Below are 19,643 nucleotides of genomic sequence, written 5' to 3'. Positions count from 1 at the left end.
CCGCAAATATAGCGCGAAAAGCTCTGAAATTCGGATCTGAGATTCAGCGCGATTTATTCTCAAATGGGTTTTTTTTTTAGCTTCTGAAACGTTGCAGAAAAAAAAGTTATAGCAAAAATGCCACGATGACCTGTTTGGAGCAGCGAAACCCTAGAATCCAAAACTCTGATACCAAATGTTATGAAACCAGCTCACCAAAAGATAGAAAAGAGAGATCCACGCCTTAGAATTCAACCTCTTTGAAGGGGCAACCTCCTTTACATTACATAAATGAGCAATTCTTGGATGATACAAATGAAAAGACCTCCGTTCTATATATAGGAGTCTAAGAGGTCATAATATAATTAGAGCCGACATAACAATAATAATGTAAAGGCACAATACTAACAATAGTGGGCTTCTATGGGGCACAATAGTGGCAATATGGGCACTACATGGGTACATAAATATAATATGGGGGTTGTACTAATAACAATAAGGGTTTACACTAGTAGTATAGGGGCCTAACAAAGTATTTCTCTCCTTAGTCTTCCTCAGAGCTGGCATAGCTACCAAGACTCAGTAAATGGAAGAGAGAAACTGCCGAATTGGGAACAAATGTGGTTAGATCTGATGCAGAAGGAGATAAGGAGAAGCACCAGAGATGGTTCTTCATCAAATCATGATGATGAAGAGAATCTAGCCTTAGCGAGTAAGGAGAGGAAAGGGAAAGGGAAGGCTTCCCATTCCAAATCGAGTTCTTCCCATGGTGGGAAGAAGATTGACAAATCGAAAGTGCAATGCTTTCATTGTCATGAGGTGGGCCATTATGCAACAAATTGTCCACAGAAGAAATCCAAGAAGGGATCCTCAAAAGGATCAGATGGTGAGGCACTGGCCTCATAGTTCGAATTGGATTTCACCCTCATCGCATGCATGGTTTCATTGATGGTGGGTTGTGTTTTGTACCTAAGCAATGGAGCCTCATTCCACATGACCGGTGACAAGATTTTATTCAATAACTTAGAGGAGAAGGACCTATAGATGCACATAGAGATGGGCGATGATGGAAAGTACCGTGTTTCAAGTGAAGGTACGGTTGTGTTTCAAAGGGAGCATGGAGCTCCTCTCACCCTGACTTATGTAAAATATGTGCCTGGATTGAAGAAGAACCTGGTATCCGTCGTTATGTTGGAAGACAAAGGCTATGATGTAGTCTTTAGTAAAGGAAAGGCATTCCTGAGACACATCGGCACTGGACAGACCAAGAGGATTGGGATTCGAGTAAATAATCTCTACAAGCTGGAGGTAGATGATTGTGCTGCATTGAGTTCCAAAGCAGAGTTGGTGCAAAGCCAAGATATTGGTAAGCTATGGCATAGAAGATTGGGCCACTTGCACCATGGGGCCCTGAAGATCATGCAGGAGATTTCTACCGGACTTCCCAAGGATAAACTTGAGCAAGTGGATACATGTAAAGGTTGTACCTTGGGTAAGTATGCAAAATCTTCCTTCGGGATCGAGACAGTCGAGCTGGAGCAATCCTGGAGCGAGTTCATACATATGTGTGTGGACCATTTTCGACAACCTCCACCGCTAAACAAAGGTACTATGTTATTTTCATTGATGATTTTTCTCGTAGATGTTGGATCTACTTCATGCAGAAGAAGGATCAAACCTTCTCAAGGTTTTGTGATTTCAAAACCTTGGTTGAGAAAGAATCTGGAAAGAAAATAAGGGCCTTGCGAAGCAACAATGGTGGAGAGTATGTCTCTCAACAGTTTAAGGACTTCTGTGTAGTAGAAGGAATTAAACAAGAGTTGACGGCACCCCATATCCCACAGTAGAATGGGGTAGCTGAAAGGAAGAACAGAACGATTATGGGAGTAGCTCGGGCGATGTTGCATGACCAAGGCCTACCACTTCATTTTTGGGCTGAGGCATGCAATACAACAGTATACTTGCAGAATAGAAGCCCGCATCGTATACTGGGGATGAAGACACCAGAGGAGGCTTTCTACGGGAAGAGACCAGATGTGAGTCACTTCAGGATCTTTGGCTCATCGGTATTTTTCCATGTGACCAAAGATGCCTGGAAGAAGCTAGAGCCAACAGCTAAGTTGGGGATACTTATGGGGTACACTGATACACCCCACAACTATCGAGTGTTCTTGCCTACCAGTCAGAGGACAGTGGTACGCAGAGATCTAAAGTTTGACGAGTAGAAGGCCATGTGAGTTTCCCTTGAGAGGGAGCTCAAGTTGCATGCAAAGGAGGAACTTTTGGTTCCTAAGGAGGAGGAGCCTCAAACTGATGCGAAGCAGCTGCATGTAGAGGATCCAGGAGTGGAGACATCCACTCATGCAGATTCTTCTAGAGATGGGCAGAAACACTCAAGGGAAGTTGACAGATTGTTGATGGATGTGAGAGAGAATGTGGGACAACCATCTTCTCAGCGCAGACAGAGGAGGTCACCTGAGCGATACATTGGTTACATGGCCCTGGTTGGGGAATGTATAGAGACCGAATCATATTCCTTTGAGGAAGTAGTGCAACAGCTAGTCTGGGTTGATGCTATGGTGGAGGAATATGACTCCATAATTCGGAATAGTGTTTGGGATGTTGTTCCAAGATTGGAGGACAAGTCAGTGGTGAGTTCCTGATGGCTTTACAAGGTAAAGCAAATAGCTGATGGTAGTGTTAAGAAACATAAGGCAAGGTTTGTTGCCTGTGGTTTCTCATAGGTCGAGTGGATCGATTATGATGAGACTTTTGCTCCTGTAGCAAGGTACTCATCTATCAGATCGATGTTGGCACTATTAGCACAGATGGGTTGGAAGATCCATCAAATGGATGTGAAGACTGCGTTCCTTAATGGCAAAATTGAGGAAGAGGTGTACATAGAGCAGCGGAAGGATTTGAGACCTTCGATCGTGAGTCGCATGTGTTCCGCCTCAAGAGAGATTTGTACGGGCTGAAGCAAGCACCTCGTACTTGGTACACCAGGATCGACAGCTATTTCACCGGGTTGGGCTTCACATGGATGCGAACCTATACCACATCATGGTAGGAGGTAAGCCATTGATCATTGTTTTTTATGTTGGTGATCTGATATTGACAAGTGATGATCAGTTGATCAAGTCTTGCAAGGAGGACCTTGCAAGATAGTTCGAGATGAAAGATATGGGTCTCATGCACTACTTTCTAGGCATGGAAGTGTGGTAGAAGGATGGGGAAGTGTTTGTGTCTCAAGGAAAGTATGCCAATGAGATACTCAAGAGATTCTACATGGAGAAGTGCAAGCCCATGCAGACTCCTCTAGCAGGTAACTGGAGAAAGGAAGATGCTACTTCAGGTGAGGTAGTAGCTGCTACTGTTTATCGGCAGCTTGTGGGTCCATTGATGTATTTAGTGAACACACAACCAGATTTGTGCTTTGCGGTGAACCAACTGAGTCAAGCTATGGTTCAGCCTACCAAGCTGTTTTGAAAGGCAGCGAAGCATGTGCTGAGATACCTCAGAGTCACATCTCAGTATGGATTATGGTACAGACGGATAGAGAGAGTGAAGCTTCAGGGCTTCACAGATGCAGATTGGGCAGGGAGTCCATCAGATCGGAAGAGCACTTCAGGAGGAATTTTCAACCTTGGTTCAGCTGCAGTTTCTTGGTACAACAGGAAACAGAGGTTAGTTGCACTTAGCTCAGCAGAGGCTGAATACATGGCTGCCAGTCAGGCAGCCAAATGCGGAAAATTCTAGTTGGATTGTTTGATAAGAGGATGGATCCAACTGTGATCTAATGCAATAATTAGAGTTGTATCAAACTCTCTGAGAATCGAGTATTTCATGACAGGTCCAAGCACATCGATATCTGGTATCATCATCTTCAAGACTATGTGGTGAAAAGGATCATGTTGTTGCAGTATGTTTTGACCGAGGAGCAGGATGCAGATATTTTGACTAAGGCATTGTCAAAATGCAAATTTGAGTTCCACAGAGACAGAATTGGGGTGATAGATAATCCCTTTCTTGTTGAGAGGGAGTTTTGAAAATAACAACAATAAATGCTAAATATAGAAATTCTATAAATAACATTTCGGGATACATTCCAATTTTAGTTAGTCCCTGAACTAAAATTGAGAATTAAAATTAAAATTTGATCGTAGCAGTTGTTTTAAAAATAATTAATTAATTCATCTTAAGTTAATTAGTTTGAGAAAATCAAACATGAAGTCTATGTGAAGACACGCAACAATTATTCCTTTGATTGAGGAAGTTATCCCTTAATTAAAGAGATCATGAAGAGTTGTACTTTGAGTTGTAATTAGTTAGCTTAATTAACTGAGTTAAGTCTAGTTAGATTAGTTCCAACAGTTTGTGGAACTGATTGTGAGTTTAGTTAGTTAATACATGCATGCATGTAACTAGTGTACTTTAGATAACTGAATATTATCTCATAAATAACTCATGCATGCCAGTTCAGTGAGAGACACAGTTGAGATCAGAGGAAGGGACAGTGTATTATTAGTTGCAAGAATATTCCCATGAGGATATCTCTTGCATGTAGAAGGAATTCATTCCATGAGGATTGCGCAGTTTAGTCTAAGGATAGTGTTGTGTGTGAGAGGTGAATTCACATAGGTGGCAGCCAAAGGACCCAGGAGAAACTGCACAAGGAAATAGGAGGCTTGGAGGACTAAAGGAAGGCATATGTGTTGTCTATTCTGTCTATGAGCAGCATTGAGGGATTGTACTGAGAGCTGGATAGCTTGTGAGCTAAAGCTTTGTGTAATCCTGAGATATTTCCACTTGTATGATAATACATATAGTGGGGTTTTTAGCTGAGGCTTTCCCCAGGGTATTCTTCTGTGTTCATGTGTGATCAAGTATTTTGCTTTAGTATATTGCATTATCAAGTGATCTACAGTGGGAATTTCTACACAAATCTAATCTATGAACATTTATAAATAGTCGATCATATGCAAGAATAGACCAAAAATGATTAACTAAAATTAAACATGATGCAATTAACCTTGTTTTTTAAAATTTTATGTTTTACCAATGTATCATGGCAACAACCATTAAATGTGATATCTTCTATAGTAAACAATTCCATGCTTATGTGCATTTGTTTTATATTCTATAGGAACCTCCGCGCCCACAATGAACTTTCGCACAAGGAAAACACAAATATTATTATTAAACAAAAATGTTCACACTTCCTCACAACGAAAACACAAATATTATTATTAAACAAAAATTTCGCACTTTCACACAACTAAAATACAAATATTATTATTAAATAAAAATGTTCACACTCATCCACAACCAAAACAAAAATATTATTATTAAACAAAAATGTTAAATATTATTATTAAACAAAAAAATTCACTTCCACACAACAAACAAATATTATTATTGAACACAAATGTTAAATATTATTACAAAACAAAAAATTTCACTTCGGCATAATGAAAACACAAATGTTAATATTAAACAAAAATGTTCACACTTAGGCACAACTAAAACACAACTATTATTATTAAACAAAAATGTTCACACTTCCTCACAACTAAACACAATTCTTATTATTAAACAAAAATGTCTACACTTCCTCACAACTAAATACAAATATTAAAATGTTCACATTTAGCACAACTAAAACACAAATATTATTAGCACAAAAAAACACAAATATTATTATTAAACAAAAAAGTTCACACTTTCTCATAAAAGCATAAATATTATTATTAAACAAAAATGTTCACAATTTCTCACAAAAAAACACAAATATTATTATTAAACAAAATGGTCACACTTCCTCACAACCAAAACACAAATATTATTAAAAACAAATTTTGCACAACTAAAACACAAATATTTAAGTTAGATCAGTCCGAGGGCAAAATGGTGAGGGCAGAATGTATTGAATTAAGAGCAGAGGAAGAAAGAAAGAACAGCAAGAAACAGAATGAGAGAAGACCAAAGACCAAGAAATAGAAACTGAATATGTGAATCTGTTTTATTCGATGATTGAGTTTTCATTACATGGCATTCGATTTATTATGTGAACAGCTACCGTTACACATAACTAAACTACCCGTTACATAACTAAAACTAAATTGGTTACAAAAACTGTTTGACCAAGTTCGTTGTCAAACCAACAAACTCCACCTTGACAACAACTTTCCCATTCATCATCTTTCCTGCAAGCCAAGAGAAGCTAAACACCACCGCAACTTCTCTACTGTAACTGGCTTTGTGAATATGTCTGCACAATTTTCTCGTGTGTGGACCTTTTTAAGAGCTACTTTTCCACCATCGATCACATGTCTCAGAAAATGATATCTCACATCAATGTGCTTGGTTCTGCTGTGATAGGCAGGATTTGTGGCCAAGTGAATAGCACTTTGACTGTCACAAAGTACACTCACTTTCTCCTGCGTCCTTCCGATTTCATCGAGCAAACCCTTTAACCAGATTGCTTCTTTACTGGCATCTGAAGCAGCTATATATTCAGCTTCGGTAGTGGACAATGCAACCGTGTCTTGAAGCTTTGACATCCAACTAATTGCTCCACCTGCAAGAGTAAAGACGTAACCTGTAGTAGATCTTCTTTTGTCCAAATCACCAGCATAGTCAGCATCTACATATCCGCAGACTGATCCTTCACTACCATCAAAGACGATGCAATGATCTCTTGTGCCTCTTAGATATCGAAGCACCCATTTCACTGCTTGCCAATGTTCTTTACCTGGATTTGCCATGAATCCGCTGACAACTCCAACTGCATGTGAAATGTCAGGTCTTGTAGATACCATCGCATACATTAAGTTGCCTACCGCATTTGCATATGGTACATGAGACATATACTGCTTTTATTCATCAGCTCTAGGACTCAAAACCGAAGAAAGCTTAAAATGGGAAGCTAAAGGAACATTAACAGGTTTCACATTATTCATAGAGAACTTTTCAAGTACCTTCTCCACATATTTCTGCTGTGATAACCAAAGCTTACCATTTTTCCTGTCTCTGTGTATCTCCATGCCCAAGATATGTTTTGCTGCTCCAAGATCCTTCATATCAAACGCCCTAGAGAGTTGAGCCTTTAACTTGTTGATCTCTTCCATGCTTTTGCTTGCAATAAGCATATCGTCAACATACAAAGCTAAGATAATGAATATGTCATTGAAACTTTTGAAGTACACACAATGATCATACTCACTTCTTATAAAGTTCTGGCTCACCATGAAGGAATCAAACTTCTTGTACCATTGTCTGGGAGACTGCCTCAAACCATACAATGATTTCCTGAGCTTGCAAACTAATCTTCTGCTGCGACCTCGTACAAAACCTTATGGTTGTTCCATATATATCTCTTCGTTCAAATCACCATGTAGAAAAGCTGTTTTAACATCTAACTGTTCTAACTCAAGATTAAGCAACGCAGTTAGTGCCAACACAGTACGTATAGAAACAAGTTTTACAACTGGAGAAAAAATCTCATGAAAGTCTATACCTTCAACCTGAGAATACCCTTTTGCTACCAGTCTCGCCTTATATCTCTCAATACTACCATCAACTTTCCGTTTCAGCTTGAAAACCCATTTACATCCAACAACACTTCTCCCTTCAGGAAGCTCTACAAGATCCCAGGTATTGTTCTTGGCTAAGGAGTCCATTTCTTCTTCCATAGCCTTTTTCCATTTCTCGCTATCTGTATCATCTATCGCTTCCTGATAACAAGACGGTTCCCCATCTTCAGTAACCAAAGCAAAAGATGAAGCAGCAGAATCTTCATACCTTTTGGGAGTTTTCCTTTCCCTTGTAGACCTTCTCAGAGCGACCGGTTGCTGAACTGGTTCAGAAACTTGCTCTGGTTCAGAAGCTTCAACGGCTTCCTTTGTGTCTTCAACACCTTTGTCTCCAGAAGTCTCTCCTTCCTTTCGACTGCCACCGAAAAATCTAGCCTCCAACTGAACTCGTTGACTCGGCGATACCTGTTCCTGTTCAATTCTTTCAACATTTGATTTTAACAAAGATGATTCATCAAATGTTACATCTCTACTAATAACTATCTTCCGCAATGTAGGATCCCACAACCTATATCCTTTCACTGCATAGTCATACCCAACAAAGACATAACATTTCGACTTTGGATCTAACTTTGAACGCTGATTTTTCGGAATCAGAGAATAAGCATCACAGCCAAATATCCTCAAATGAGAATAGTCACAAGACTGACCTGTCCAGACTTCTTCAGGAATTTTACAATCAATTGCTACTGAGGGTGATCTGTTAACTAAATAACAAGCAGTAGATACTGCTTCTGCCCACAACTCCTTTTGCAAGTTAGCATTGCTAATCATGCTTCTGGCTCTTTCCATAAGAGTCCGATTCATACGCTCAGCAACACCATTTTGCTGAGGAGTATAAACAGCGGTTTTGTGTCTAACAATGCCCTCATCCTTACAGTATTGTTCAAATTCAACAGAAGTGAACTCACCACCATTGTCAGTTCTTAGACATTTAATAGATTTGCCTGTTCTTTTCTCTACCATTACTTTAAATTGTTTAAACACATTGAATACATCAGCTTTCCTTTTTAGCAGATAGACCCAAACTTTACGAGAATAATCATCAATGAACGTTAAAAAATACAATGCACCTCCATATGACATAACAGGGGAAGGCCCCCACAGATCAGAATGAATGTAGTCTAAAACATCTTTACTATTATGATTGCCAACTTTAAATCTCTGTTTACACTGCTTCCCATACACACAATGTTTACAGAAATCTAAATTCAAGGATTTCAGACCGGGAAGAGATTTACATTTCATCAGTATGTGAAGACCTTTCTCGCTCATATGACCCAAACGCTGATGCCACAGACGAGTACCTGCTTCTTCCTTTTCTGACGCAACCGCTGCTTCACCGACCTGAGTACTTCCTTTTAACCTGTAAAGATTCTCGACCTTCTCTGCATTCATAACCACAAGGGAACCTTTGAAGACTTTCAAAACGCCATCCTGACCTGTAAACTTATAACCATCTGAATCCAACACTCCCAAAGAGATTAAATTTTTCTTCAAATCAGGCACATGTTTAACACTAGTTAATGTCCTAACTGTGTTATCATACATCTTAATCCTGATATCTCCCATCCCAACAGTCTGACATGACATATTGTTACCCATAAACACAGAACTACCGTTTACATTTTCATACGAAGTAAACCAGTTTCTATGTGGGCACATATGATACGAAGCACCAGAGTCTAACAGCCAGCTATCAAAACTATGAGAGACATTACATTCAGGTGAAGTTTCATCTATCATACACAAATCTTCAGCAGATAAAACTTCGTCTACAATACCTGAATCAGCCTGATTCGCTTCGTTCTTCAGGTTTTCGGATTCCTTCCGTTTCCAACAGTCCTTCCTCAAGTGTCCAACTTTACCGCAGCTCCAACATTTTGCCTTACACTTTTTGCCCTTTGATTTCGACCTGGAAGTTCCCCTTGGTTTGTCTCCTCTTTCCTTTGAGCGTCCTCTAGCAACCATAGCTTCTGATGCAGTTGTATCAGTGCTGGATTTCCTTCGTACCTCTTCAGACAGAAGAGCTCCCACGACTGATTCAAACTTCAAAGAATCAGCAGAGCTGAAGCTGATCGAGGTTACGAAGTGATCCTATGATTCAGGCAGAGAACACAGCAAGGTTATGGCTTTATCTTCTTCCTGTATTTTTACTTCCATATCTGTTAATTGACAAATTAGTGTATTAAAGACATTCAAATGTTCTGCAACGCTTGAACCTTCTTTCATTCGAAGACTGTATAATTGTCGTTTCAGATAAATTTTGTTAGTTAATGATTTTGTCATATAAAGGTTTTCAAGTTTTTCCCACAAACCTGACGCCGTAGTCTCTTCAACGATGTTGAAGAGAACTTCATCCGCTAGACATAGCCGGATGGTACTGAGAGCTCGGGCATCCAAGTCCTCCCAGTCTGAAGTAGTCATGGTTGTGGGTTTCTTAGTAACCCCATCCAATGCCTTGTGCAACCCTTGTTGCACAAGCAGATCCTTAACCTTCAGTTTCCAAAGAGCAAAATTGCTCTTTCCGGTGAATTTCTCCACCTCGAATCTAGCATTCGACATCTTGGCCATTTTCCTCCTTCCTAGGGTTTCAGTCTTTTAAAAAAAAAACTAATAACTTCCCCAATTCAAACAGAAAGACAAGTTTCAAATCTTTTGTTTCTTGCAAATCTCTTGCAAACTTTTCCTTCTACAATAGTTGTAAAAACAACACTCTCTCTTGCAAACTTTTCCTTCTACAATATTTGTAAAAACAACACTCTTCTCTGCTGTAAAAAAAATTTCTGAACAACCTTTTTCAATCTGTTGTTCTATAATACTGCTCTCTAAAAAAAATTTCAACCTATGCAATCTTCTGCTGTCTTAAAAAAATTTCTGCAAACCCTTCTTTTTTCTTTAAAAAAAAATTTCTGCAAAAAAAAACGATACCCGGATTCAGGGATCGATTCTGCTACCATTTGCAGAAGATCATGCTGTCACGCTGCCTACCGGATTCTTCAAGCCAAAACACATACAGCCAAAAAATTATGCCGCGGATTCTTCAAGCCGTCACGCCGTCCAAGATTCTGCTACCGTCCACAGGTTTACACGCTGCAAGCCGTCACGCCGTCCACGATTCTGCTCCCGTCCACAGGTTTACACGCTGCACACAGGGATCCGCCTTCAACGTATTCTTCAAGCCTCACAACGCTCCACAGGGCCGTCCACGCTGTCCACAGGTTCTAGCTCCAGCCGTCCTCAGGAATAAATCACGGGTTTGATCACAGGATTTTTGTCCAGGCTCTGATACCACTTATTGAATTAAGAGCAGAGGAAGAAAGAAAGAACAGCAAGAAACAGAATGAGAGAAGACCAAAGACCAAGAAATAGAAACTGAATATGTGAATCTGTTTTATTCGATGATTGACTTTTCATTACATGGCATTCGATTTATTATGTGAACAGCTACCGTTACACATAACTAAACTACCCGTTACATAACTAAAACTAAATTGGTTACAAAAACTGTTTGACCAAGTTCGTTGTCAAACCAACAGAATGTAGAAGGAAGCAAGCACAAACATAATGGAATGCGTTCTTGCTAAATGCAAATTGTGAAACAAGATGTAGAGGAAGTTGTGCAAGGTGGATGTGTAGAGATGGTTGTGCGAAAGAAACAGACATGGAGAAACATAAGCTTAATCAATTAATTAAAAGCTTAATCAATTAATTAAAGATAACAATAGAAACAGAAACTATGTTACATTGCAGTTATTAATCTCGTTAAATAATATCCAAAATAATTATTTTCAAATTAAATAAAAAAACACACACATTATAAAAACCATTTTTATTTTTAAAAGCACACTATGAAAACATTATTTTCCAAAATTTGTAGTCTTAAAATACCAGCCAGAAACAAACCTTTTAATTTTAAAAGGAAAAACCCTTTTTCAGTTTATTAAAAACAACAACAACAAAAAATAGTGACAAAGCAATTTTTTTAATAAAAAAATTAATATAAAAAATATATATATATATTTTTATGTTTTATTGAAATTTTTTATTATAAAATTACAAATATTCACAATAATAAAAAAAATAATTTAATATATATATATATATATATATATATTTTTTTTTTTGATAGTTTATTAAATTTTTTTATTATAAAATTATATTTGATATTTTATTAAATTTTTTTAATATAAAATTATATTTTATATGAATATAATGTATATTTTTTTTATATCAGATTATGTTGGACACACTTGTTTATAATTTATTTAATAGATTTAATATGCAATTATTAACTGAAGAAGGGACACACTTATTTATAATTTATTTAATAGATTTAATATTCAATTATTAACAAGAGAATGATAATGAGTAATTATGCTTTTAGTTGTTGATTTTTATTTAGGAAAAACTATACCAACTAAAATAATTAATTATAATTATCTTTAAAATTGAGTTTATTCGTATTTTGTTAATAAGTTTTTAACTAATTATAACTATTTTATATTTTGTTCCAAAACCAAAAAAATGTTTCAACTACTAATATTTCTGAAAAAATTATTACCTTTTATAATTATCATTAAAATTATCTCAAAAAATTATTATCTTTTATAACTATCATTAAAATTATCTCAATTCAGATTAAATTTACCTCTATAAGAAAGCTATATATTTTACAATGATTTAAAGATACATCTATTGAGACTAAGTTTATTTTCATCACGGTGAAGTGGAGTTTGATATTTAATTTTAATCTTAATATAAAACCAAATACTATTTGTAGTGGAGTTTTGTTGATATTTAATTTTAATCTTAATATAAAACCAAATACTATTTGTAATTAGAAAATTTAAATTAATTATCTTTTCACAGTGAAACAAAAAACCTTCAGTAGATAAACCCATCAATTTTCTTTAACCTAGTCTAAACATTATACATTTTTGTCCGGTCCCTTTTTCAATAATTTTTAGTAAAAATTTCACAGAATTATTATACATTTTTGTTTTTTCCATTTTTTTCCAGTTGACTTTTGGTAAAAAATAAACCAAATTATTAAAATAAAAATTTTAAAACTATATAAAATAAATACCCTCTAATATTTTAGAACTATACAAAATTTATATAAAATACAAAATAATAAAAATAAAAATAAAACAAATGATTACTCTTTCCCTTTCCCCCCCCACAGCCTAAGTGAGTGATGAGTGATTTGGGCCCTTTTGCCCGGGAAATTTGTCCTCCAGCAAAACTTTTAACATGTAAGACTTTAGCACTCACCTACCCTTACTCTACCCCTTTTCTTCGACACAGTCTGACTGATGACTGATTTGGGCCCAGGGAAAATTTTGCTACTGCAAAACTTTTAACATGCAAGTCTTTAGCATTCCCTACCTCTTCACATGATGGCATCGAACTAAGAGTAAATCATTCAAACACACGCTTAGAAATTTTGCTTATGGCAAAGAATTCAAGGTCCAGAAGTGATTTTCTGTCTACGGGCGCCCTAAAAATGTATGTGGAATTTATTCAAACTGATTCACAGTCAACAGTGTTATAATCACGAGACAGAAAAGGTACTCTGCATCACTCCAATCCACGTTTTTTCTGAGATTTTGATTATGGCAAAGAATTGAAGGTCCAGTGTGATTTTCTGTCAACAGCCGCCCGAAAAGTATGTGATTGATGGAATTTATTCAAGACATTAACATAATCATGACCAACAAAAAATATTCCTCCTTGATTGAAGGAACAACTGGTTTAAGCTATTTCAGAGCACCCTTTAAATAAGTGCTATCCAACCAGGCAAAATACGAATTCTCATCTGGAACAGGGAAAGCTAAAATCCCATTTCCATCCCATCATAAGAAAGGTTGCCGGTTGTCCCCACGATAGAATCCATCCCATCATAAGAAAGCTTGCCGCTCGTCCCCGGAAAGCCCTATTTCCAACCCCATAACAAAGTAAATGTGCTCTGACATGGGCCTCATATAATGCGTCGCGGTGATGAGAAAGAAAAAATAGCGTCGTCCTATATCGTGTTATATCAAGGGCATGTCATGAGAAAGAAAAAAAACAGCGACGTGCTATATCGTGTTATATCAGGGGCATGTCAGGGTGCATTTACTTTGTTATGGAGTTGGAAATAGGGCTTTCCATCGTCCCCACGGTAGAATCTCTAGGAATTGGAAATCGTCATAGAGTTACTGCTGTTTTATGTTTTGAAGGTTTTAGTGTTACTGTTTTATGTTTTGGAGGTTTTTTTTACGGTTTTTTTTTTGTTAAATTGGGATTATAAATTTGATTTGTGAATCTTATATTATTGGAATAGTTTTGGTGTTTTCGAAAGTAATATATTCAAAAATTATATAATCTTATAAAAATTTATTTCATCATTTCTAATCCAAAACTCCAAAACTTAAAATAGTTAAACAACATTATTAGTAAGCTAAAAATTTACTTTCAATAAAAAAAAATTTGCTAATAAATAACAATGAAAATAATTTAACAAATAATTTCAATAATTACCAAAACAGTGTATATCAAAATATTAGTAATTTATAAATTAATTAGTTTATGCTAAATTTAGTTTTTTTAAATCTCATAACATTGTAAAAAAACAAAATTTATCTCATTGAAATATCCAAACTCAACCAAACCTTCCATCAATATTAAATTTGACTGTAACCTAACTATAGGAAACATACGCATATACAAATTTCCATTACATTTAACCCAAAATAAAACATTACTTTGTTACCTATTTAGGTATTGTAGCCGGTGGACGAATAATTGTTCCACCCAGTGAAAACTTATGAATTACCTAAAAGCATATAGATAAACACAAAAGCAAATCAGATATCCCACATTGTCATCACCTCATTTCTCTCAATGACAAAAGTGGCTGTCCTACCTGAATCGTGAAGATCACAGTCATGAATCAGGGGACCGATTGGATGCCTGATGTCAATTAACTCTATATTTTTCCACACTGGTGGGGCCAACCATAGTCCTTTCCTATTTAAAATTATGTTAATCACAGTGGAATATGTGCAAGGAGAGAGGAGTTGCTGAATGCAATTGGATAGTTGTGTGAATAATTAAAAGGTACTTTCCCATCAAAAAGAGACATCAAATAAAGATGCCCATAGTGGGTTTTATGTATATGTTCCCATCGTTTTCAGTAACCTTCATTATTCATCATTTTTCTTACAATATAAAAAACTAGGGAGTAGGCCTGGGCCTGAATTAATTAATCCCAGAAAAAGATGAACAGAAAACCGTCTTCTCCGGTTCTCATCAGAACGATGCCAAGGTTTTCAGCAGCTATAGTCTATAACCTTATTAGAAAATAATTACCAGAAATAAGGTCCCGTTCGAAAGCCCTTTAAACGGAATTCCATTAAGATGCCGTTTTCAGAAATTTGGCTTTGAACAAAGCAATACATAACTTAAACTTCAGAATCGCCCCAAAAGTGAAGAAAGAAAGGCAACAAGAACCTTGGAGTTTTCCTGTACATAGTTGCCCTGTAACTAACAATATCTGGGAAAATCTGTATGTAATAATCCAGAGACCCCTGTCTCTTAGGAATAAATCTTACTGCCATGAACAAAAGAGGCACTCTGATCTACCTGTACAGACACCGTTGCAGATACTTCGGTATCCGCCTCGATCACCACTTTGTTTTCAGAGACATTTCTGAGAGCATGCCTAGGAAATGAGGCATCAGACGTATAGAAGGAATATTGAACGTGTTGAATGAGGTTTGGGAAGAGCAGGACGGGATTAAAATCTATGGCCCAAGTGCTTCCGTTGCCCTGGACCGTGCCTCGAGCCACGGTTGATTTAAGGGTCATCCCAAGCACATTGTTCCTGTCAACAATTGTCTGATCAATCGAATCAAATTGTCCTTCCAACTGAACGATTTCCACGCCTGTCCCAGAGCCAGTAAACATATTATCGACAATGTTAACACCTGATATCATTTTCCTCTGTGACGATTTCAGCACTATGTTGGCGTCGCCCAGAAAGAAACCATTAGCAATATCAAGCTGCACGGGATCCTCTGCAACAATCCCCGTATAGTCCATATAAGCGCCCAGAATCCTAGTCTGAGTCAATCCACCCAGCAGTAGTCTGATCCCAATTCCTCCGAAGGCCTTGGCCTTGTTATAACAGTGGACTCCCGTGATTATATTGGCCTGCCCACTCACCGAAATCCCCACAGCAGCCGAGAAAACGACGACATCCGTTACAGCGTTGTCGTTGCCCATGAGACTTATGCCCACGCCGCTGAAATTCCTCTCTAAGGGGCTCGAGCCAGCGGTAATGTGCTGCCCAAGAAAGCAATTCCGGATGTATGTCTCGTGCCCACCCTGAACCATGATGCCAAAAGACGTGAAATGCGAAATATAACAGCTGTCGATGTTGGTTCTCAGGGAATTGATGACTAGAATTCCCCCGCCTCGAAAATTTGCATCCAACATCAAATCTCGCAGGGTAATGTATTCGTATGACGCGGCATAGAAGTCAGCGTCCTTCGTGGCGGACGCGAGCTCGTCACCGTTTAGGCTCCCATTGAGTAGCGAATCAGTCGAGGTCCATAGCTCGATCAAGTAACGATCCTCCGGGAAATTCTCGGAAGCCCGCAGAGTACCCCCGTGAATCTGTGTGCATGGAATCAATTAGTAAATTCATCCGGCAATACATATAAAACGATGCGCGTAGTCTAAAGATGTAGTAAATTGGGTCAGAAAATAATGGATTTTCTGGCCAGATTTGGGTAAAATCCTGTAATTTTTTGAAAATCTAAGATAAAGTTATCATGTTTAAAAATTTGGAGTTAATTCCAGTTTTTTTTTATGTTACTGAATCTATTTTTATATCTATTTTCACTATAAAAATAAGATTTAAGCACTCCTACCATTTTTTAAGCTCCAAGCCAATTTACTCTATCGGTAAACAACTTCTAAAGCAATGAAACTACAGTAACAGGGATATTTTATTTCATTACCACAACATTTCCGCCCCCGCTTTCCGGCAGCCGGAGAGGTTCGCTAATGCGATAATTTCCTCCTTCGAGATGAATCTCAACGCCCCCGAGGTCTTGCAGACCTGGCATCGTATGCTTGGTCGTGGTTACCTGGAAGGCCTCGCTGATGGCTTCCAAGAGAGCCTGAGTGCTGTCCGTGGCTCCGGTTGGATCCGCGCCATAGTCCGTAACATAGAATAAGCGCCCACCTGACAGGACCTGCGCACCACCAAAAACAAACCAACAAAAATTACTCAGGAAAAACTCATCTCCGTTGCTCAAATTGCACAAAAGTGTGCTATCTCCACATTAATTACCGTAGCGTTGTCAGATCTGGGTGCCGTAGCCAGAGCCTCAGCGTTCCTCCAGCGAGCAACCGAAACTCTCTGGGCCTCCTCCCTACTGGAATACTTAGGAACCTTGCCCACCGGAGGATCCCGACCCTCCAAAGTGGATTTGGAGAGGGATCTCAGGTGAGCACCAGGCTTGCCTGATCTCAAAACCCTGTGACCATCCACATTGGATAAAATCCCAAGAAACGCAATAACAGCTAACATAGAAACAATCCTGAAGGTACCCATAATTCCTTTCGCAGGCTGAGGCTTACTCTCCAAGTCCCAGGCAGCTAGAGACGAAATATAAACAAAAAAGCTCACCTTGTGGTCCCTTCAAATTGCTTTTCAAAAGAAATAGTGGACGGAAAGTCCATGGCAGAAAGTTGTTCCAATTGATTCCAACTGCAAACAAGAAGGGATGCCAAACAGCAAAGGAGCTTGGCCAAATTTATAATCTTTTCTTCTGCCAAATTTGCGGGTGAATTCACTTGCTAAATTTTATGATACACTCATGCAAAGATGCTCATATTTCTGGAGCACAGAGAAAGGGAAGAATGCAGAGCGTTTCACAGAAAGTCGGTTGCCCTGCCTTGTTTATTAAGGGCAATAAATTATTATCATGAAACCCACTCCAGGTGCATTTATACCTTTCTCATATCTCTCTGCATTACAAACCCTCTCCCCAATTTGTACCTTTCTCCAATCTCTCCACATGACAAAATCCCCCCATGAGTAGAGCCATACACATCTATTTCGTAAGTGTATATTTTGGTTTGAAGTAGCGTATTCAGCGTGATGAAATTATAACCTTTTTTTTGGCGGCATGCGGCCTTATTTTCTGCACTGCTCCACAATCCACGGCGACAGGACGAAAACACTTCAAGTCTTCCACTCAGTTAAATCATTTAATGTCTCAGATTTAATGCCCCCTGTAACTCACACACGATTAATAATCAATTCGAGCATAACACCATCACTAACGTGGGGACTCGTGAATTCAGAACTTCCACGTTACATGTGTGAGTGTGACGCACCAGTATTTCCATGTTCGAGTCTCAGGAGTGGCGGGTAGAATTTATAAATTGGACATTATTCAATGTTCATATCAACATCCAAGGCATTACATTTTGTGAAACGCTTGGATTGTTCGCAGGTTTGTTCACCTACCGACTTCCCAACAATTCCAACATATTGGCCAACTAATAAGTCCATACCTTTACACATGCTGCACCTAATCCAGACATATGTTCCGCCTCATTGTATCGTCCAATGCCACATATAAAATTCCCGTTTTAAGCGAGGAAATTTGAGTTGATTTTGATTCCAGGTGACCAAACTTGGTCAATGGAACCCGGCGATGAATGACGGAGGTGAAAAGAATGGCAAGGGAAGTATTAGGTTAATGTAACAAGAGGGAAAAAGACGGAAGAAATATTCCAAATGATTTTGGTAGAAGTATTAGGTCACAAGTGGGAAATTGATTATTATAGAAGTAAATATCTATGTAGAAGTAATGGTAGGTAAGGAAGAAAAGAATCTGTTATATATGTATATATATATATTAATGATCCTTGCTTTAAAAAATATATATTTTATCTAATAATAAAAAATATAGTAAAGTTTGTTTTACTAAAAATTTAAATTTATTTTTAAAAATATAAAATTAAATCATAAAATATTTATTTGATTTTGGAGGAAGAAACTCATAAATCTAAATTTAAAGGGAAATTTAGTTTGTATATTTCTTTTTTTCCTAAATGTATAGTTTAATTTTATCAATAATTTTTTTTTTAAGTAGGATTCTAGTAATTTTTTTGAGTTAGTATATGATCCACATAAGTTTTAACTAAATCAAGGGGTTGGAAGTTCATAGAAGTATCTATTTAAAGTCATTTTAACACATTTCTTCTATAACATTGTTAATGTGTCAAAGGATTCTTCGTATTTGCATATGCTAAGAATCGCTAGTGCCTATGGCCACTGGTCTCAAATTCCATTGTACTTCTTTAGTTGTTACTTGAAGCCCTCTTTCCACCTAGTCCAATGCAAAGTTGAGTATATACGGTTAGTGGTTTCTAACAACATCTTTATCACATTGTTTAATGCTTTTTGTAGTCTTTCGTTGTAGAGGAGGCAACATCAATTTTGACATGCATGTGATGTTGGAGAACTCATGAAGGCAACACACACAGAAGGTAGAGGAGCCAACTTGTATGCCTTGTAAATCCAAGAGGATACAAAATGCCTCAAAGCTCAATAGTCCCAAATCACAATGAAAATGTTGTCATGTTGAAGATCTCGACAAGATGATTCCAATGCAACTTGAATGGGTTGAAACATACTTTGTATGAGAAAGTTATTGCAATATGAAGTTTTTTGACAACATGCAAAAATGAGAGACATAGGTGACACATGGAAACCCCGCCAGGTGACATGTGGAAGGCCATATGAGGGACACATGGCATAGGCCATACAAATGACATGGCAGAGATAGTGATGTGACAATTAACGTGGGCACCAATGTGGTAGGAAGAACAAGTGATATGTGGTTGAACCTAAGTGGCCAACAGAGATGCTGACTGGTCATGACAGGGGCTAATAGAAGCATGCCATGTGGCATAATCAAAGGGTACCACGTGGCACCATGGAGCAGGCTAGAAGGTCAAAATAATCAATTTGTTGGATGTTTGGAGTAGTGGGGTTTG

General features: G+C 37.7%; 1 protein-coding gene across 1 annotated transcript; it reads right to left on the bottom strand.

Moving 5' to 3' along the window:
- Positions 1-14,788: 14,788 nt before the first annotated feature.
- Positions 14,789-18,107, bottom strand: LOC149235061 (polygalacturonase QRT3-like). The gene is made up of 3 exons (XM_089372041.1): positions 16,921-18,107; positions 16,586-16,822; positions 14,789-16,238 (listed from the first exon to the last, which is right to left on the bottom strand). The coding sequence occupies exons 1-3, from the start codon at positions 17,182-17,184 to the stop codon at positions 15,156-15,158; spliced, it is 1,584 nt and encodes a 527-aa protein (XP_089228167.1). The 5' UTR covers positions 17,185-18,107; the 3' UTR covers positions 14,789-15,155.
- Between the last annotated feature and the right edge of the window lie 1,536 nt (positions 18,108-19,643).

Source organism: Pinus tabuliformis, chromosome 8 (genome assembly GCF_031772625.1).
Source record: "Pinus tabuliformis cultivar Carrire ecotype Pingquan chromosome 8, CPIR1, whole genome shotgun sequence".
NCBI lineage: Eukaryota > Viridiplantae > Streptophyta > Pinopsida > Pinales > Pinaceae > Pinus > Pinus tabuliformis.
Note: the sequence above shows the minus strand (reverse complement) of the source record. Positions and strands in the feature narration are given on the sequence as shown.